The 21,177-nt window shown below is 48.4% G+C and overlaps 1 protein-coding gene across 3 annotated transcripts in view; it reads right to left on the bottom strand.

The window, feature by feature from the left end:
• Positions 1-750: 750 nt before the first annotated feature.
• LOC308469697 (uncharacterized protein) overlaps positions 751-21,177 on the bottom strand; it is a 34,160-nt gene continuing 13,733 nt past the window's right edge. The window contains exons 2-11 of one of the 3 annotated variants that reach the window (XM_080992536.1): positions 20,696-20,862; positions 19,032-19,105; positions 17,047-17,173; positions 15,359-15,472; positions 14,837-14,919; positions 13,635-13,761; positions 12,944-13,054; positions 11,991-12,251; positions 10,310-10,723; positions 751-2,428 (exon numbers count right to left, since the gene is read on the bottom strand). In XM_080992536.1, coding sequence (XP_080848662.1) covers positions 2,082-2,428; positions 10,310-10,723; positions 11,991-12,251; positions 12,944-13,054; positions 13,635-13,761; positions 14,837-14,919; positions 15,359-15,472; positions 17,047-17,173; positions 19,032-19,055 — 1,608 coding nt within the window. In that variant the 5' untranslated portion in view covers positions 19,056-19,105; positions 20,696-20,862 and the 3' untranslated portion in view covers positions 751-2,081. Of the gene's footprint in view, positions 2,429-10,309; positions 10,724-11,990; positions 12,252-12,943; positions 13,055-13,634; positions 13,762-14,836; positions 14,920-15,358; positions 15,473-17,046; positions 17,174-19,031; positions 19,106-20,695; positions 20,863-21,177 lie in introns of those variants that run through there. The other 2 variants (XM_080992537.1, XM_080992538.1) reach the window with 2 other exon arrangements.

Raw genomic sequence — 21,177 nt, 5'->3', positions numbered from 1 at the left:
TTGTATACTGTTAAAATGGAAAGGGGTCAAACCATCACAAGAGGTGTTGAAATTTTGGGAGGTTGGATAGTTACAATGGAATGGTCTCGATGGTGGGGTGCACATGTTTATTCGTATCTATGATTATTACTTTGTCCAAAAAAAATAAAATTAAACAGGAATGTAAAAAAAAGAAGAAGAAGGAAGAGGAGAAAGGCCACGTTCTGGACTCACCTGTCAGATTTTCCTCTTCCTGTTTTGAGTCACAGCCTGGCAGTCGACTGCGAAAGGGGGAAATTGCTCAAGGGGCTGCTACAGCTCAGCACTATTTCACACGCGGCACGCAACACGGAACACAGCAACGACACACGAAGGAGGGGTGGCTCACTTGTGGCCTCACAGAGGTTACTGGAATCCAACGGCCACCTGCCTCAGCCACTAGGGTCAAGGGCCAGCAAACATGGGAGCTGTTGTGCCACCGGTTACCCATGCTTGCTCAACATTAGGCAAACAGGAATTGGGGAGGGAGGAGAGAACAGGGCCTTCTCTGCAGTGGCTCCCCATTTGTGGGACACTCTCCCCAGGGCGCTTCGCCTGGCGCCTTCATTATACACCTTTAGGCGCCAGGCAAAAATGTTCCGCTTCAACCAGGCTTTGGGCTGATTCACATCCAATGCCCTTTTAAAATAGGGGGAGGGCTTTTGTTTCCATAGTGTGTTTTGTGTTTTGATGTTGTGATTTTATCCTGTGAACTACCCTGAGACCTGTGGGTACAGGGCGGTATACAAATTTAAAAAATAATAAAGATGAGTAACATTTCTTTTCCGAGATGGACGCTGATAGTGTTTTGCATGAACTCTATAACCCTGACAAACAGGGTTGGGTCATTATTAAGATCCTTGCACTAGGCATGGGGAGGGAACTGCAGTTTACCTCTGACATAGCTAAGACACACAGCACCTTTAAGAAACTACAGTTCCCATGATTCTTTGGGGGAAGCTGAGTGAGGAATTCAATATGGCGCCGAGGAGATTGTCCCACCAGTGCAATCTTTTCAGCCAGCCAGACAAAACGAACACCCCTCCCTTTCCCTGACACCTCCAGAGCCTATTTCAGGACGTGTGGGGCAGCCTCAATGCACAGGCTTCTGCTAGTGGGACTAGTTAGCTGAATCCTGCCCCACATGCTTTGAAGGAACGGTGTGGATTTGACCTCAAGTCTCTTAAACCACTACACAGGGTTAAGCGTGGCCTCGGCAAAGCGCTGTTCAAGCAGCTCCCACTTCCTAAAATGGGGCTCCGTAAGGCTTTTGGTGTGAGGGGAGATGGGTGCCTCGCCCACCCTCAAAATTCAAAATGGGTGCCTTGTGGTCCAGAACAGTTGGTGAGCCTTCCTCTAAATCAGGGGTGTTATGTACTGAAGTTCTCACCCTGGGCCAACAGGGGGATACTGTAGATAGTTTTCACTCAGGTCCACATATGCAAATAAAGGATTGAAAGTGACGTTCAGTGATTGGATAGTTACAGAAAATGGTTACTGTTGCGTTGTAGTGGAGCTCTAAATAAGCAGGCTGGCTGAACCCTTCAGTTCAGTTCTGTTCTGGCCTGTGAATAAACAAGAGCTGTTTGAAGAATTGCTGTGTCGTCTGGTATGTTCACCCACAACTTAACAACTTAACTTTTTCAGCAGGGGGCCGGTCCACTGTCCCTTAGACCTTGTGGAGGGCCGGACTATATTTTGAGGGGGGGGGGGATGAACGAATTCCTATGCCCCACAAATAACCCCAAGATGCATTTTAAATAAAAGGGCACATTCTACTCATGTAAAAACACCAGGCAGGCCCCACAAATAATCCAGAGATGCATTTTAAATAAAAGGACACATTCTACTCTTGTAAAAACATGCTGATTCCTGAACCGTCCACGGGCCGGATTGAGAAGGCGATTGGGCTGGATCCGGCCCCGGGCCTTAGGTTGCCTACCCATGCTCTAAATAGACAGTCATTCGATACACACACACGCAAAAGGCAGGGTGAAGGGCTCTCTCCTTTTCTGCCACACAGCTTCTGGCCAAAGACATCATTTCCCTGCCGCCATCTTGCCTCATCCCGCGTGGGTCCTCCGATGCCGATCGAGGTTTCCTTTGAGAGTGAATTGCTTCCCGCACTCCGCACAGGAGTAGGGTTTCTCTCCCGTGTGAATCCGGTGGTGCTGATAGAGGGCTGTTTTGCTACCGAACATCTTCCCGCACTCAAAGCACTTGTGGGGCCTCTCTCCAGTGTGGCTGTTTTGGTGCGCCCCCAAGTCTCCTTTCTTCTTGAACCTCTTGCCGCAGTCGTAGCACTCAAAGGGCCTCTCGGTCGTGTGGCGTTTCTGGTGGCTCGTCAGGCTGGATTTCTTGCCAAAAACCTTCCCGCATTCCGGGCAGGCAAACGTTTCCCTCCGCTCATCTGTTGGAACAAAGAGCAGAATGGCTGAGTCTGGAATAACCTTGTGAAGTGAAAGGATAAGAAAGAGGGATTTGTATCTAGATGTTAGGATAGAGGTGATAAGGAAAACAGGAAGACACAATGAGAGATAAAGGAGGTGCTGTGGGATTGGTGGAAGTCAATGCTTGTTTTTCTTTTTAGTGTTTATATTATTAACTTGTAAGATATGGATTTGGGTTTTTTTGTTTTTTGAACGTTGGTTTTTGAGTTTTGTGTATTGTTATTTTTTGATATTTTTGTGTTGTTGTGTGGAAAATACTAACACACACACACACACACACACACACACACTGGTACCTCAGGTTAAGTACTTAATTTGTTCCGGAGGTCCATACTTAACCTGAAACTGTTCTTAACCTGAAGCACCACTTTAGCTAATGGGGCCTCCTGCTGCTGCCATGCCGCTGGAGCACAATTTCTGTTCTCATCCTGAAGCAAAGCTCTTAACCTGAAGCACTATTTCTGGGTTGGCGGAGTCTGTAACCTGAAGCGTATGTAACCTGAAGAATGTGCATATATCTATATACTGTATATATATTCAATCATATATAATATGTATACACACACACTGACACTTGTGTCTCTCTGTATTTTTGTAAGGCAAATCATGCTACAGTTTGCATGGCCCCTGACAGGATCTCTCTATCTGTTATAATATCCCATTTTTAATATATATATCACGTCCATTTAGTTTCTCTTGTGCCTGTGTAGTTCAGCCTCCTCTCCTTTAGGGAACAGGCACACATTCAAAGTCCAGAGCGGGCAAGAATCGTAAGAGAAAAGGGAGGCCATTTTAGGATGTGAAACTCAGCGAGAAGCCTTAAAAATAGGGTGTGAGGAATTAAAACCTATTGGAAGAACGGAAGCATTTTTCAGACTATAATAATATGATGAATTTGCAAGCAGGATCTATTATAATAAATAAGAATGAGAGATTATTGTATTATGGTTACGATATAAAATAGGGGTGCCATACGTCCAGGATTTCCAAGATGACGTCTGGGGGGAAAAGCTCAAAAGTTTTGGAGTCTACCTAAATAAACTACCTTCAGGATGTCCTGGTTTTTACTTTTTGAAATATGGCCACCGATATTTAAAAACAGAGTGAAGCAATGAGACAGAATAAAAAAAAAACCCCACAGACAATGGGACATGAAGCCATTAAAATAAAATAAACATTTATTACGTATTGGATTTTTAATGTGAAATTTGTGTGAATTCAATAAAAAATTTTTTTTTAAAAAAAGAATTAAAAACTGCTATTATTTTTGTGACTGGACAACAGAATGTCTATGAGCACTTTTTTAATAACAAGAATTCAAAGCTGAAAAATGAATGAACTGCAGCTAAAATATTACAGTGGTACCTCGGGTTAAGAACTTAATTCGTTCTGGAGGTCCGTTCTTAACCTGAAACTGTTCTTAACCTGAGGTACCACTTTAGCTAATGGGGCCTTCCGCTGCTGCCATGCGATTCCTGAAGCAAAGTTCTTAACTGAGGTACTATTTCTGGGTTAGCGGAGTCTGTAACCTGAAGCATATGTAACCTGAAGCATCTGTAACCCTAGGTACCACTGTATTGGATTTTTTATGTGAAATTTGTGTGAATTCAATAAAATATTATTATTATTATTTTATAAAAAGAATTAAAACCTGCTATTATTTTTGTGATTGGAAAACAGAATGTCTATGTGTGCTTTTTTAATAACAAGAATGCAAAGCTGAAAAATGAATGAACCGCAGCTAAAGTATCATGTTTATTTTTCACAGGGTCTAGTCCTTCCCCTGCCCACCCCCCTAATATTCTTAAGAGGGTTTCTTCCCCAGTCTTCAGAGAGTAGCTGGAAGTGGGGAGGCAGAAAAAGGCCCTCCTTTCCTTCCATTCTGCAGTTTTAATCCGAAATCTTAGGCGCGGCACTGCGCCCAGAGCTCAGAAACCGCTCGCGCTAATGAAATTCCCTGTCGTAAAATGCGCCTGGAATTATGGGAGTTTCAAACGCTGCTGTCAGGGAACTGCCATCGGAAGGAAGGGAAGTGAAAGGGCTCACACAGGTTGGGAGAGACTCAGCAGCTGAAGAGGGAACCAGTAGGGGGAGAGGAGCTGAGCTGAGGGAAAGGGAGCTGGAGGGATGGCTCAGAGACACTTCCAGCGAAAACAGTGGGGAGGTTTCAGGACCTCCTGTAGGGACACCCACTCCTCGCCGGAAACTGTCACGCAGAGAGTCCAGAAGACGTGTTTCCGTTAAGGAGCTTTTATGTTGGAAGCGATTCCGAAAGCAACCACTGTCGGAATCTGCCAGCGACTGACGGAGCCATGTTTAAGGGGCTCCGTTACAGACAGAGGTTTGCAAACTTGACCAAACTCTGAGGGACTAGGATTTTACACACAAGCAGCTCATCGTCCCATCACAGCATTCCGACAGTCTTCGTGAGCAGCTTGTGCAGGAGAAGGCATCATGAGCAACCCAGCCGGAACCGGAGAAGCAGGAGCTGGAGCGGGTCCAAGCCTGGAAGAAAGGTACCGGGTGTTGGAGGTCCAGCTAGCGCTGCAGACGGCGAGGCTTGAGGAGAGGAGGGCTCAGGATGCAAACAAAAAGGGGAAAGACACCCAGCTCGTCAGAAAGGTACCAGGATTGGTGCAGAAGTTTGGGGGGGAGCCCAAAGACTATCATGGCTTTCGGACAGAGATGCAATATGCCCTCAATCTGCAGTTTGATGAATTCCCTGACGAGGAATCACGAGTGGCTTTCGTGATTGGGCATCTTGAAAAGGGGGCGAGAGACTGGGTTAGACCCCTGATGGCAGCGAATAGTGACGTCCTAAAGGACACGATGAAGTTCTTTCGCGCCATGGATCTGATGTTTTCCAGCGATATTGAACAGGGAGTGGTCCGCAGACAGTTAATGGCTTGCAAACAGGGGAGCCGATCTGTCCGTGAGTACTGGACTGAGTTCACCATGTTGATCCATAAATTGGGGTGGGATCTATCGGCGGAACCCATTCAAATGCTCTTTGAAGAAGGGCTTTCTTCGGCTGTGAAAGACGAACTTTCCCGGGCGCCCAGGGCGGAGTCTATGGACCAGCTGACCAAATCAGCGCTGACCATAGGAGCGCGCCAGGAGGCGAGAGCATTGGAGAGGCGGGAAGGGAAGGGGGAACGTTGGAAGGAGTTCCGCATTCCAGACATTCCAGAGCCAACTTTCCCGCCGGCAGAGCCGATGGAAATCGGAACAGCGCGCGCGCGCGCAGTTTCAAAGCCCAGTGAGGGGGGAAAGAAGGAGGGAAAAGGCGCCCGGAAATGCTATCTCTGCCAACAGCCAGGTCACTTTGCCAGAGTCTGCCCCCAGAGGAAGGAATGGCAAGGGATGGTAGGAGCTGTGGAGGGAAGAGAGGAAGAAATACCGAAGCAAGTAAAAGCCAACGCCTGGCTGCCACCGTCGGGGCACAGCAGCCAGGCCAAAGAGCAGTGAAAGTGCCCACGCCAGAACCTCCTAAACCCGCCCTAGTGATAGAAGTGGCGCTAGAGCTGCCAAACGGACACCCTCTAAAGATAAAGGCGCTGTTGGACTCAGGCAGCTCCTGCAATTTCATGAGCAAAGAGTTTGCAGCTGAACACCAGATACAGACGATCCCTTTAAGCAACCCCCTGCAGGTGACCACGATCGATGGCAGGGAGCTGTTGGGAGGAGAAGTCAGCTTGCAGACCGTCCCAATGATAATGAAGGTGGCAAGGCACACCGAACTGATAGCGTTTAATGTGGCCACCTTGGGAGGAGCTCCCATTATATTGGGGATGAGCTGGCTAGCGTTACATGATCCGCTGGTGGGCTGGCATCAGAGAGTGGTTTCTTTTGGTTCAGCACATTGCTTAGAACACTGCAAAGAGGGAAAGGGTTTGGCAGGGGCCCAAGCCACCCTAGCAGGGACTGAAGTAACGGAGAACGTGAAGGTACCACGACAATACGCAGATCTCCGCGACGTCTTCAGCGAAAGGGAAGCTGACCAACTACCCCCGCATAGACCCTTTGACTGTCAAATCAATTTACTCCCTGGGGCACAGCTCCCTGTAGGCAAGCTGTACGCCATGTCAGACAGAGAGATGCAGGAGCTAAGAGAGTTCATTGACAAGAACCTGAAGAGAGGGTTCATCAGAGAGTCCAGGGCGGTGGGGGGCAGCCCAGTGTTTTTTGTGGATAAAAAAAACACGAACAAGCCGAGGCTTGTGTGTGACTTCAGGGCCTTAAATGCAGTGTCAGAACCAGTGGCTTTCCCTATGCCCAGGATTGACGACATTTTGACAAGGGTCAGGAAGGGAAAGATTTTTACTAAACTGGACCTAAGGGGGGCGTACAACCTGATACGAATAAGGAAGGGGGATGAATGGAAAACCACCATGTTCACCCCTTTGGGGGCATTTGAATATTTAGTTATGCCCTTCGGCCTACAAGGAGGCTCCGCGTGCTTTCAATCGTTTATGAACCACGTCCTGGGGCCTTTGCTTTACAAGAATTGTGTGGCCTTCTTAGACGACGTGTTGGTGTATTCTGAGAATGAGGAGCAGCATGTGAGAGACGTCAGAGAAGTGTTGAGCAGGCTGCAAGCCAACCAGCTGTGGGTGAAACTGGAGAAGTGTCAGTTTCATACCAAGGAGGTGGAATTCCTGGGGTATCGCCTGTCAGACAAGGGATTGGCCATGGATCCCGGCAAGGTCCAGGCGGTGCTGGAATGGAAAACACCCAAAACAAGGAAGGATGTGCAGAGGTTCCTAGGATTTGGGAACTTCTATCGTAAGTTCATCCGAAACTTTGCCCACCTGACGGCGCCCATTACGGACTGTCTCAGCAGTAAGAAGAAGTTCGTTTGGACTGAGGAGGCGGAGCGAGCATTTGAGGAACTAAAAAGGGCCTTCGCCTCGGAACAACAACTCCTGCATGTGGATTTACAAAAACCGATGAGAGTGGAAACTGACGCATCAGACAGAGCTATTGGGGCGGTGCTTCTGCAGCCAGGGAAGGAGGAGTCAGAGTGGAGACCGTGTGCCTTTTTTTCGCGAAAGCTGAACAAATCCGAGAGGAACTACACGGTGTATGACCGAGAACTACTAGCCATTCATGAGGCGTTCCGGAGATGGAGGCACCTGCTAATTGGCGCACAACATAAGGTGCAAGTGTGCACTGACCACAAGAACCTAGAGTATTGGAGGACGGCACGAGTGCTCAACCAACGGCAAGTGAGATGGGCCCAGGAGTTCTCCAAATTTAACTTTGAGATTTGTTACGTGCCAGGCCCAGAGAACATTAGGGCGGACGCTCTCTCACGCAAACCTGAATATTTGGAGGGGGAGGGAGCACCCGAAGAGAGACATGTCATTCCAGAGGACCGCTGGGTGTGTGGGGCGGCATTGGTGGGACAAAGAGAACTGGTAGAGGAAACAGAGAATGATGAATACGCCCAGAATAAGCTCAGAGGTCTTAGGGGTGAGGGAGAGGAACCAGGGGGTTTCGAGGAAAGAAATGGAGCTTTGTATTACAAAGGGGCACTGTATATCCCTGAAGGAGACTTAAGGGGGAGGGTACTCAAGCAGTTGCACGACAGCCCCACGGCGGGGCATTTTGGACAACACAAAACCATGTGGTTGGTCACCAGGGAATTTTGGTGGCCTAAGGTGAGGGAAGATGTACGGGAGTATGTAAGAGGGTGTGAGCAATGCCAGCGAGCCAAAGGGGAGAGGCGGGCACCGGCGGGGCTATTAGAACCCTTACCAACCCCAGAACGACCTTGGGAGGCAGTGTCGATAGATTTTATGACTGATCTGCCGAAGTCCAAGGGGAAAACAGCCATCATGGTGGTGGTAGACCTACTAACAAAGATGTGCCACTTTGTAGCCTGCTCGCATGCAGTCACGGCGGAAGAGACAGCGAAGTTATTTGTAGAACACATTTTTAGGTTGCACGGGGTGCCATTGAGGGTGGTCTCAGACCGAGGAAAACAATTTACTTCCAGGTTCTGGAGGAAGCTCATGAGCTTACTGCAGGTGGAGGTCAACTTTTCGACTGCCCGGCACCCTGAAACCAACGGGCAGGCGGAAAGAGCAAACGGGGTCCTCCAGCAATACCTGAGGTGTTATGTCAATGACAGAGAGAATGACTGGGTAGAAAAGTTGGCGCTGGCGGAATTTGCCTACAACAATGCCGAGAATGTGTCCACAGGGATGAGCCCCTTCTTGGCTAATTATGGGTGTCATCCCAGGGCTTTCCCAGGGGGAGAAGGGGAGAGATGGGGTGTCCCGGCAGCCGAGCATTTTGTAGAAGAAATGGAAGCAATCCATCGTCAGCTCCAACTCAACTTAGAAAGGGCGAAGGAAGAATACAAGAGGCAGGCAGACAAGAACCGAAGGGAAGGTGAAACCATAAGGGTGGGAGATAGGGTGTGGCTGTCAACCCAAGGGTTGCCGTTCAAAGGAGGTTGTAAGAAATTAAGACCCAGGAGATTGGGTCCCTTTGAGGTCATTCAACAGGTCAACCCAGTGGCTTTCAGGCTCCGGTTACCCAACCACATGAAACTGCACCCAGTATTTCACAGGTCGTTACTGTCACCGTATGAGGGGGGACGAGAAGGGATGGCCACTCGGGGACCGGTCATAGAAGAAAGGGAATGCAGCAGCCATGTGGCAGAAATCCTCGACGCCAGATGGAAGGGGGATCAGGTGGAGTATTTGGTAGCGTGGGAAGGAGAACCGGAGTCAGAAAACACTTGGGTAATGGCAGAAGATATCAATGACGAGGTATTGATAGAAACGTTCCATCAAAGGTTCCCAAGGAAACCTCAGCCTGTGGAGAGGTTCCGGAGGGAATACTTTGGGACCACCGATGAGGAGGAGGAGTTGGAAGGATTCTCGGAATCGGAAGGGGAAGGGGAGATGGACTCTGAGGAGGAGGAGTACTTCGAGACCAGGAACCGCAACAGGTGGAGAGAAGTGTTCGGGACATCGGAAGATGAAGGAAGTTCATTCCGGGGTTTTGCCTCCTCACCGCCCGTAGAGGAGGGGGCGAGAGGGGATGAAGGGGGCCCTGGAGGGGAGGTGGATGTCAGGGAACTGCCATCGGAAGGAAGGGAAGTGAAAGGGCTCACACAGGTTGGGAGAGACTCAGCAGCTGAAGAGGGAACCAGTAGGGGGAGAGGAGCTGAGCTGAGGGAAAGGGAGCTGGAGGGATGGCTCAGAGACACTTCCAGCGAAAACAGTGGGGAGGTTTCAGGACCTCCTGTAGGGACACCCACTCCTCGCCGGAAACTGTCACGCAGAGAGTCCAGAAGACGTGTTTCCGTTAAGGAGCTTTTATGTTGGAAGCGATTCCGAAAGCAACCACTGTCGGAATCTGCCAGCGACTGACGGAGCCATGTTTAAGGGGCTCCGTTACAGACAGAGGTTTGCAAACTTGACCAAACTCTGAGGGACTAGGATTTTACACACAAGCAGCTCATCGTCCCATCACAGCTGCCCTTGTGGTCCCTTCCAGTTGTAAGATCTGGCTGGCCGCTGTGAAAACAGGATACAGTGGTACCTCGGGTTACATACGCTTCAGGTTACAGACTCCGCTAACCCAGAAGTAGTAGCTCGGGTTAAGAACTTTACCTCAGGATGAGAACAGAAATTGCGCGGCGGCAGCGGGAGGCCCCATTAGCTAAAGTGGTGCTTCAGGTTAAGAACAGTTTCAGGTTAAGAACGGACCTCCGGAATGAATTAAGTTCTTAACCCGAGGTGCCACTGTACTGGAGTAACCTGGTGAGGGCTTCTTGTGGCCTTGCCACCTGGAGAAGATCCCCCTGGCGCTGCCCCGCTCACCTGGGTGCTGATTCCGGTGTCTGACCATGTCTCCCCTCTCGCAGAAGGCCTTGCCGCACACGGGGCAATCATAGGGCTTCTCCCTCGCGTGCTTCAGGTAGCGCCCCTTCCTGCTGAACTGCTTCCCGCAGTCGGCGCACTGGAAGGGCTTGGCTTCTTTGTGGAGGATTTCGTGCCTGGCGAGGTTGGAGCGGATGTTGAAGCGCTTCCCGCACTCGAGGCAGGGGAAGGGCCTGTCCTGCCGGTGGGTCCGCTGGTGCCTCACCAGGCTCCCGTTGTCGTAGAAGCTCTTCTCGCACTCGGGACACTGGAAGGGCCTCTCTCCCGCATGGACCCTCTGGTGCCTCTCGAGGCCTCCTTTGCTGAGGAAGCTCATCTCGCACTCGAGGCACAGGTAGCGCTTCCTCAGGTCACCTGCGAAGGGACCAAGCAGGCAAGGAGTGACCCCTCGGGAAATGATGGTGGCAGGACTAATGCCCTTCTCTCCCTCCCTACTTGATGCTTGGCAGGGACGAAGTTAAAACAGAAAGGTCCAGAGATTATTTTGAAGCCTGGGAATTTGAGGTCACTGAGTTCTATAACAATGAGAATCGAAAGATGTCAGGTATATCTGTGTCTGCAAAGGAGTTTGTGTCTAGAGTGGTGCATGCTCTGGTTATCTCCCGCTTGGACTACTGCAATGCGCTCTACATGGGGCTACCTTTGAAGGTGACCCGGAAACTACAACTAATCCAGAATGCGGCAGCTAGACCGGTGACTGGGAGCGGCCGGCGAGACCACATGACACCAGTCGTGAAAGTCCTACATTGGCTCCCAGTATGTTTCCAAGCACAATTCAAAGTGTTGGTGCTGACCTTTGAAGCCCTAAACGGCCTCGGCCCAGTATACCTGAAGGAGCGTCTCCACCTCCATCATCCATCCTGGACACTGAGGTCCAGCTCCGAGTGCCTTTTGGTGGTTCCTTCACTGCGAGAAGTGAGGTTGCAGGGAACCAGGCAGAGGGCCTTCTTGGTGGTGGCGCCAGCCCTGTGGAACACCCTCCCACCAGATGCCAAGGAAAAAACCAACTATCTGACTTTTAGAAGACATCTGAAGGCAGCCCTGTTGAGGGAAGTTTTTAATGTTTGATGTTTTATCGTGTTTTTAATATTCTGCTGGGAGCTGCCCAGAGTGGCTGGGGAAACCCAGCCAGATGGGCGGGGTATAAATAATAAAATATTAGTAGTAGTAGTTTTAGTATTATTACTAAAACTAGTCAGGCATTTATGTATGAAAAACAGTGGGAGAGACGGGTTGTGACGTTCGTATTATTGATTTATAAATAAAGATTTACGTGGGCTGACAAAGCGAAGAACAATTCTTCTTGATATTTGGGAATGTGCTATAGTTAAGCAAAAGTCTAGCAGGAACTGGTAAAGAGTAGCCGACAGAAAATGAAGAGGAGAAAAATAGGGGGGGAAATGCTAAAATGAGTATTGCCTTTATCCTCTTTTCAGAACAGGGGAACAAAACTTATTTGCTCAGGCTGTTTGGTTTAGGTTTTGCTTTTATGGTAGATTTTTATTGCCCGCTGAAGTCTGTCTCTATTAAAATTTCTATTTTTATTAAACTTTAGTTGTTGCAGAGCAGTGTGCGAATAAATAAGCGACACCCCAAAGCACGGTGACCACAATTCCCTCACCAAGATGGGTTTTCTGATGCTGAATAAGCGCGTCTCTCTCCGTGAACCTTTTCCTGCATTCGTGGCACTCGTGGGGCTTTTTGCCAGTGTGGATCCTCCGATGTTTGACGAGGCCTCCTTTGTCGCGAAACCCTTTCCCGCACTCGAGGCATTTGTAAGGTCTCTCCCCCGTGTGGGATCTCTGGTGCCTCACGAGGCTCGCTAGCACCGTAAAACTGTTCCCACAATCTGGGCAAAAGTGCCTTTTTTTCTTGTCGCCTGCTGGGAGGGAGACAGAGAGAGCGCTCATGTAAACAAAGGAATACACCAGAGACATTTTAGGAGCTGAGAACATGAGGGAGTAATAACAGAACACAAACCTAAACAAATTAGAAAGAGCTGAGAGGAAATTAAAATGTTTGAAAAAACATGAGGCAGAGTCCTCTCCAGGAACAGGTGGGGAGCACTGAGGAATATTTTTTTTTCATTTTCTGTTGCATGAGCTTTTTCAACTGTTCTTATATGTTCTTTCAATGCTGATTTCAAATCTGAAATCGATTTTCGTGTACGTGCTATAGTTATCTTTCAATTTCCGACTTTTGCCGATATGTCATATTTACACTGGGGATAACTGGACACTGACACGTTGATCTACCCTAACCACATGGTAATTATTGTTTTGCAAACTTAATTTTTCTTTATTTTTAGTTTTGTAACCTAAATATTTGTATTCTTCAGATCGGACCATGGCTTCTTCAAGTAGACAAGAATGTATAAACAAGCCTGGTGCATGAATTGCAAAAAAACCCAGAGCTTACAGAACAAAACCAACTTCAGATATGAAATCAGCACCTCTAAATTAGGTTAGAACAACTGCAGGTGTCAATGCAACAATTTTTTTGTTTCCCAGTGTTATGTTTAAATGCTCTTCAACTCAAAACAAGCAAACAAATCTCACATCCTTCCTCTCTCACCAGAGCTGGAGTCCAAGGCCTTCCTTTCCTCCAGGGCCTGTGGATCTGGTACCCAAGGTTCTTCCTCTTCTTCTAAGCTGGAGATCAGGGAGGGTTTGAGGACAGGAGACCCTGTTTGGAGAGAAAAGGCTAAGAGCATCAAAGAGTGGCCCAGAGTGGCTGGGGAAACTCAGCCAGATGGGCGGGGTATAAATAATAAATTATTATTATTATTATAAAGAGGAATCAGTCATTTCTTGGTCTCAACTAGGGCCAGGGCCTTTTCAGTACTGGCCCCGACTTGCTGGAACGCCCTGTCACAAGAGACTAGGGCCCTGCGGGACTTGACATCTTTCCGCAGGGCCTGCAGGACAGAGCTGTTCCGCCTGGCCTTTGGCCAAGGCACAGCCTGACCCTTATGTTTCCATCCCCTCATGGTTTTGATCTATGGGCTACTTTTAAAATGAGGCTGCATTTTAGAGTCTCAGCCTGTGTACCACATGGAGCTGATAAACAGCTGCCCTGGACACAGAATTGACCTGCGCCTCCATGGATAGCTGTGAGTCCAAAATGACTCCCAGGCTGCGCACCTGGTCCTTCAGGGGCACAGTTACCCCATTCAGGACCAGGGAGTCCTCCACACCCACCCGCCTCCTGTCCCACAAAAACAGTACTTCTGTCTTGTTAGGATTCAACCTGACAAGGTACTTACCCAGCAAAGATGTATTTTCATAGTTCTCGAGCATGACATCCCTGTACAAGCTTCTTTGAGCCGGATCCAGCAAGGCCCACTCCTGCTCTGAAAAGTACACAGCCACATCCTCAAAGGTCACTGGTCTCTGCAACAATGACGACGACAACAGGTCTGCAAACTAAAGATCTTCACTTCCCCAGATACCATCCCAAAGAGGCTTCTACCCCAAATCACACACAATAGTGGCATATCTGCTTCGAAATGTGGTTTTGCTCTGATCTGAGATTCAGTGGAGGCACTCAACTCAGTCTGTCCTCAGCTAGCTTGTGTCTGTCTGGGTTCAATCCCTGGCACCCCAGGCAAAAAAAGGGTAAAGGACCCCTGGACGGTTAAGTCCAAAGGTGACTATGGGGTTGCTGCGCTCATCTCGCTTTCAGGCCGAGGGAGCCGGCGTTTGTCCTCAGACAGCTTTCCAGGTCATGTGGCCAGCATGACTAAACCGCTTCTGGTGCAATGGGACACCGTAACAGAAGCCAGAGCGCACGGTAACGCTGTTTACCTTCCCACCACAGCAGTACCTATTTATCTACTTGCGCTGGTGTGGTTTGAACTGCTGCAGCTGGGACAGACCAATGGGAGCTCACTCTGCCACGGGGATTCAAACCAACCTTCTGATCAGCAAGCCCAAGAGGCTCAGTAGTTTAGACCACAGTGCCACCCACTTCCCGAAACCTGGGAGAGCTTCTGCCAGTCATCACAGGCTCTGTAGACAATACAGTGGTACCTCGGGTTAGGAACTTAATTCGTTCTGGAGGTCTGTTCTTAACTTGAAACTGTTCTTAACCTGAGGTACCACTTTAGCTAATGGGGCCTCCCACTGCTGCCACACCAGAGCACGATTTCTGTTCTCATCCTGAAGCAAAGTTCTTAACCTGAGGTAATATTTCTGGGTTAGCGGAGTCTGTAACCTGAAGTGTATGTAACCCGAGGTACTAGCTTGTATGCCTCCCCTCTCCCACAGCCACATAGCGGGACTCTCTGATGCCATCCTCACAGCAACACTGTGAGGCAGGGGTGGCCAAGAGAAAACAAGCGGCCCAACAGAGATCTGAAATGCTGGTCTCCCTGGCCCAGTCAGGATTTCAATCCACTACACTGGCTTCTCAATGTGGGCGAATGACAGATGTCTGTTGCTGGGCTCTGCAATCAGAGTTTCCTACCTGCCCAGGGTCTGCCTCAGTTGTATCCCTTCCACCAGGAGGAGCGGATGCACCAGCACAAAGAGAGTATGGACTTCTTGCACCTGAAGGCACAAAAAAATGCAGAGAACAATTCCATTTCCATTTCAGAATTTTGACGCTCCATTCAAACCAAGCCTCAGAAAGTGAGCGAATTCTGCAGAAAGGAATTCTTCTCCTTCAGCAAATACCACATGCAGAAGAAAATGCATGCAGGGGGGCAACAGGCACAGAGAGGTAGCACCATTTTGATTACATCGATTATCATCACCCTTGTGAGCTAAACCGCGGTTCTCAAGGCAACGAAATATAATCTCAAGGGGGCTTACGTGAGGGCAACTTTGTGGCACCACCCCACCATGCTGGCAACTTCCTGCCCGAGTGGGATCTTCCCTCCCTGAACAGGGATGATGGGAGTTGTAGTCCAACAAAAATCTGGGGTTTTTTGCATCGTGCACAATCCCAAACACCTTATTTGAAAGCTGGCTTTGTCTAATTTCGCACCTGGTCCAGAGTCCAGAGTCTTCCCTCCATCCACCTCACAGCGGATCGGAATCCAGGGCTCTTCCTCTTGTTCCAGCCGAGAGATCAGGTCGGGTTTGAGAACTGGAGACCCCCCTTGGGTAAGGATGTGAACATTATTATTACTGTTCCGGTTGCTATTCAATACTCAATATACCGCCTAACGTCAAAAACTGGCTTCCAAGAGCTTTACGAAGTACAAAAGCGAGTTGCACATATGAACATCCATAACTGAAACATGCAATATAAGAAAGCCCATGAAAACAGCACAGCAATCAGAGGCGGTGAAGACAGGTTGATTGTTCCACTACTTTTGGAAGTGTAGCTTTGGGAAGGAGATAAAGGTAAAGGTAAAGGGACCCCTGACCAATAGGTCCAGTTGTGACCGGCTCTGGGGTTGCGGCGCTCATCTCGCTTTATTGGCCGAGGGAGCCGGCGTACAGCTTCTGGGTCATGTGGCCAGCATGACTAAGCCGCTTCTGGCGAACCAGAGCAGCGCACAGAAATGCCGTTTACCTTCCTGCCAGAGCGGTACCTATTTATCTACTTGCACTTTGACGTGCTTTCGAACTGCTAGGTTGGCAGGAGCAGGGACCGAGCAACGGGAGCTCACCCCGTCACAGGGATTCGAACCGCCGACCTTCTGATCGGCAAGTCCTAGGCTCTGTGGTTTAACCCACAGTGCCACCTGCGGGCCTCCAAACTCTTGACACCCTTATTTATTTGTTTGTTTGTTTGTTTGTTATGATGAATTTATATACAGTCATACCTCGGGTTACAGATGCTTCAGGTTGTGCGTTTTCGGGATACAGACACGCCGAAACCCGGAAGTACCGGAATGGATTACTTCTGGGTTTTGGCACTCGCGCATGCGCAGAAGCACTAAATCGCACTTTGCGCATGCACAGACGTGGTGTTGCGGGTTGCGGACACTGCGGGTTGCGGACGTGCCTCCCACACGGATCACATTCGCAACCCGAGCGTCCACTGTACCGCCCGATACCTGGAGGTCTCAGGGCGGTTCACAGAAAAGATCACAATATATAAAATAAAAATTAAAAATAACCCAATAATACCCACACACCGCAAAAAAGAGCCACATTTTAAAAGGGTATAGGATGTCAATCAGGTCAACCAAAGGCCTGGTTAAAAAGAAACATTTTTGCCTGGCGCGTAAAGGTGCATAATGAAGGTGCAAACCTTGAGAAACAGCAGCTCCCGGTATCCTTTGGGGGAAGCCAGGACCGTTTAAAATGTTATCATAGGGCTTTAGATGTATAGAATCATAAAATCGCAGAGTTGGGACCCCAAGGGTCATCTAGTCCAACCCCCTGCAATGTATGTTGTGAATGTGGCCTAAATAGGCCTTTGGCCTGATCTAGCAAGTCTTCTTCAGGTGTTCTTATACCTGGCAAATGCCCTCAACTGATTTTCCAGAACAGCCTTATTATTATTATTATTTATTAAATGTGCATGCCGTCATTCATCCGCAGAGCTCAGGGCGGTTCGCAACATAAAAATACAACATAAGAGCACAAAATACCTCTTAAAAACAAGAGCAAACAAAGAAACCAATAGCCCCGCTTCCCCTCCCACACATTTAACAGGGGTGTAAGATGGCTGATTAAGAATATACTTGTCCCAACAAAATGATGAGAAGTAGTACCTACTCAGGAAAGCCACATGGCTGTAATTCTCCCCCATGACGTCGCTGTACAAAGATTTTTGATGCGAATGCAGAAGATCCCACTGACCCTTTGTGAAATAGACAGCAACGTCTTCAAAGCTCACGAGCATCTGAAAGGGGGGGAAAATGACTACAAGAAGGAAATGCAAAAGAGACAGGCTGATTTCACCAATGCAGTGGTACCTCAGGTTACAGACGCTTGAGGTTACTGACGCTTCAGGTTACAGACTCCGCTAACCCGGAAGTAGTACCTCAGGTTGAGAACTTTACCTCAGGATGAGAACAGAGATCGCACGGCGGCAGCGGGAGGCCCCATTAGCTAAAGTGGTACCTCAGGTTAAGAACAGTTTCAGGTTAAGAAGGGACCTCCGGAACGAATTAAGTTCTTAACCCGAGGTACCACTGTATAAAGAAAAATGGTTGCAACGTGTGCCATGTTTACTTCCCAGGTTGAAGAGGGCACACAAAGCTCATGTTGTTGTTTAGTCGTTTATGGATGGAGGCTCGCAACATTATACAGGAGGCAGCAACGAAAACACAAAGCTCATGGCTTTTCTAATAAATAACAACAAGGACTCCAATATCTTCAGGAATGCCTCCCCCAATAGGAACCTACGCATATCTTTTTTGGATGGATCTTCTCCAGATCCCCTCTCTAAGGAAGGTGCAGACAAGGCAGAGGGCCTTTTCAGTGGTGGCTCCCCCTCTGTGCAATGCTCTCCCCAGCAAGATCCACCTGGTGACTTTACTGACATGTTTTCAGTACCAGGAAAAGGCTTACCTCCCTCCACCCCAGCCTTTTGATAGACTGAGGTGATAGTGATTTGCTACTAGTGTGCTATTCCTATTGTGGCTGTCACCAGGGTTGTACTGATAGTATAACCAGTGTTAAAATATATAAGCTAATCAACAAATGGCGCCTTCAACAAAATGCCTAGGCATCGTCCCTGCCCCCCACGGTGGGGTTTGTTGTTGTTGTTGTTCATTTAATTTCTATACAGTCGTACCTTGGAAGTTGAACAGAATCCGTTCCAGAAGTCCGTTCGACTTCCAAAACATTTGGAAACCAAATTGCGGCTTCTGATTGGCTGCAGGAAACTCCGCAGAAGCCCCATTGGACATTTAGGCTCCAAAAGAACATTTGCAAACCGGAACAATCACTTCCAGGTTTGCGGCATTCGGGAGCCAAAAAGTCCGAGTTCCAGGGCGTTCGACAACCAAGGTACAACTGTACAGCTTTATATTTTAAAGAAAAAAACTAAAAGCAGTTTACAACACGTTAGAACATCAAATGAAACAATCCAGAATAAAACAAATTCAAGCTTCAAGGAAAATATTTCAGATCCTTCTCTGAGTGACATTTTGCTTTCCCGGCATTTCCCTACCCAGTTCACAGAGCTGCCCCATAGTGGAAGTACTCACGCCAGTCGCAAAACGCGCCTGGGGAATTTCAAACCCTGGGCATAATGTATTAATGTTTTCAATTGTGTTCTGAGTTCTTTGGAGACCTTTGGGTAGCAGGTAAAAAAGGTAAAGGAGCCCTGGACGGTTACATCCAGTCAAAGGCGACTATGGGGTTGTGGTGCTCATCTCGCTTTCAGGCCAAGGGAGCTGGTGTTTGTCCAGAGAAAGCATTCTGGGTCACATGGCCAGCAGGACTAAACCACTTCTGGTGCAACGGGACACCGTGACAGAAACCAGGGCGCATAGAAATGGCGTTTACCTTCCCGCCACAGCAGTACCTATCTATCTACTTGCACTGGCGTGCTTTCAAATTCCTAGGTTGGCAGGAGCTGGGACCGAGCAACGGGAGCTCACCCCGTAACGGGGATTCGAACTGTTGACCTTCCGATCGGCAAGCCCAAGAGGCTCAGTGGATTAACAATAGTAATAGGCTGGCAAGAGCTGGAGAAAAAAGAGCATTTCTCTGAGCTCACACCTCCCTGGCACCTTCATCCTCCTGCATACCTGAGCCAGGTGTGTTACTGACATCTCTGTTCCTTCAGGATGAAAGGGCCCTCAGAGCTGAAACGTGCCACAGCCTGTGAAGACAAAGTGGAAAGGAGATGGTTTCAGGAATGGGGATCACATCTTGCCTCAAAATGTGCTTGAAATCTTCTAGTTCAGGGTTGAGGAGCCTGTGGTCTCCACCCCAGATGTTGCTGAGCTCCAGATCCCACCGACTCCATCTGCCATCATTCGGCCAACGGTCAGCTAAGATGGGAGTTGTAGTTCAGGCAACATCTAGCAAGCCAAAAGTCTCCCAGCCAGGCTCTGAGTGGGACAACGGAACAATCACAATCCTGCCCATGCTTACTTGGAAGTAAATCCCACTGAATTTAGCGGGGCTAACACCCACGTTAAGTGTGCATAAGATTACTATTGTCCTTATTTATTTGGCTTACATACAGGAACATATAACACCGGTCCTGAAAGACCTACATTGGCTCCCAGTATGTTTCCGAGCACAATTCAAAGTGTTGGTGCTTACCTTTAAAGCCCTAAACGGCCTCGGTCTAGTATACCTGAAGGAGTATCTCCTTCCCATCCCTCAGCTCGGACACTGAGGTCCAGCGCCAAAGGCCTTCTGGTGGTTCCCTCACTGCAAAAAGCCAAACTACAGGGAACCAGGCAGAGGGCCTTCTCGGTAGTGGTGCCCGCCCTGTGGAACACCCTCCCATCAGATGTCAAAGAAATAAACAACTATCTGACATTTAGAACACATGTGAAGGCGAAGTTCAGTGAAATTTTTAACGTGTGGCATTTTAATGTGTTTTTAATCTTTGTTGGAAGCCGCCCAGAGTGGTTGGGGAAGCCCAGCCAGAATGGTGGGGTACAAATAATAAATTATTATTATTATTATTATTATTATTATTATCATCATTTATCAAAAGACCCCCAGGGCACTGTACAACATTAAGAGCACATTCCGAGAGGTTGGTATAAGAAGATATTGATTTTGGTCAGTGGAGAGGTTATGTTAAGTAATTTGCTTGAATGTTGAACGTTTATCCTGAGACGATGGCTAAAACAAACACCGTTAGCTGTACTGCTGGATAAGTGTTTAAGGGTTATTGTATTTGTTGAAAAACCAATAAAAAATTGATTTAAGAAAAGGCGGGGGACGACGACACACGTTTTATGGAACATCAGTAATAAAAACGTAATGAAAAGCATACTAACGGACAGCATAATATTGGGAGATTGGGGACAGACAAAAGAAAGTGGAATTTGCACGCGTGGAATTTGCTCCGTACAAGAGGTAGAATCCTAGAATTGTAAGGCTGAAAGGGTCATCTAGTCCAACCCCACCCCCCAAAAATGCAAGAACGGCTTTAAAAGAGGGCAAAGGCTGTGCCAATGGCTATTTATTCCCTTAGAAACGAGTATTTGGGGACCGCGCGTGGGGAGGTCCTGTTTGGAGAGGCTTGCCGTTGTGGCAACTGGTTGGCCGCTGGACTGGGGATTCCTCTGGCCTGATCCTGATCTTCGGATGCTCTTAGCCCGAACAATGCCTCGCCTCCCTCCGGCCCCACGAATCCAATCTGCACCCCCTTCCTTTCTCCTTTTCTTCCACCCGGAATTGCTCCTTTCACCCACGGGCTTTTCAGTTTATTTATTTTTAAACTCACCGGCTTTCTCCCCCAAAGAACAAAGCACCGCCCCAAGGCCTGGGAAATTCCATGAATTATTTCCCACGGTGGGCGGAGCAGGAAGCGACATCCGCCATCGATCTCCCCGCCACCCAGCCGAGCTAGGAAAAGACTCGCTTGGCTTTTAACCCTTAACGCAACAGGAGCTGGGCAAGAAAGCAACGCATTTGTCATACAGTATATTGTGTTTGCCACTGCCCCAGGTTCTCTGTAACTGCTTGAATCCCTTTTAAAATGTCGCTTCTCTCTCTCTCTGTCCAACAGCTCTCATTCTTGTTTGGAATTCAAATATTGAATCTTGGCAGCATTCAGATAAATTCAACAGTGTAAAGAAATTGTGATGGATGTAATAATGGAATGCTGAATGGTTTAGTTTATGTAAAGTATGCAGGGATTTTATGTTATGCAAAATGAACCATCAAAAGAGAAGAAGGAAAGTCACTGATATTTTAATGACGCTT

The sequence above is a fragment of the Podarcis pityusensis genome (assembly GCF_964106645.2).
Source record: "Podarcis pityusensis genome assembly, chromosome: 2".
NCBI classification, from domain to species: domain Eukaryota; kingdom Metazoa; phylum Chordata; class Lepidosauria; order Squamata; family Lacertidae; genus Podarcis; species Podarcis pityusensis.
Note: the sequence above shows the minus strand (reverse complement) of the source record. Positions and strands in the feature narration are given on the sequence as shown.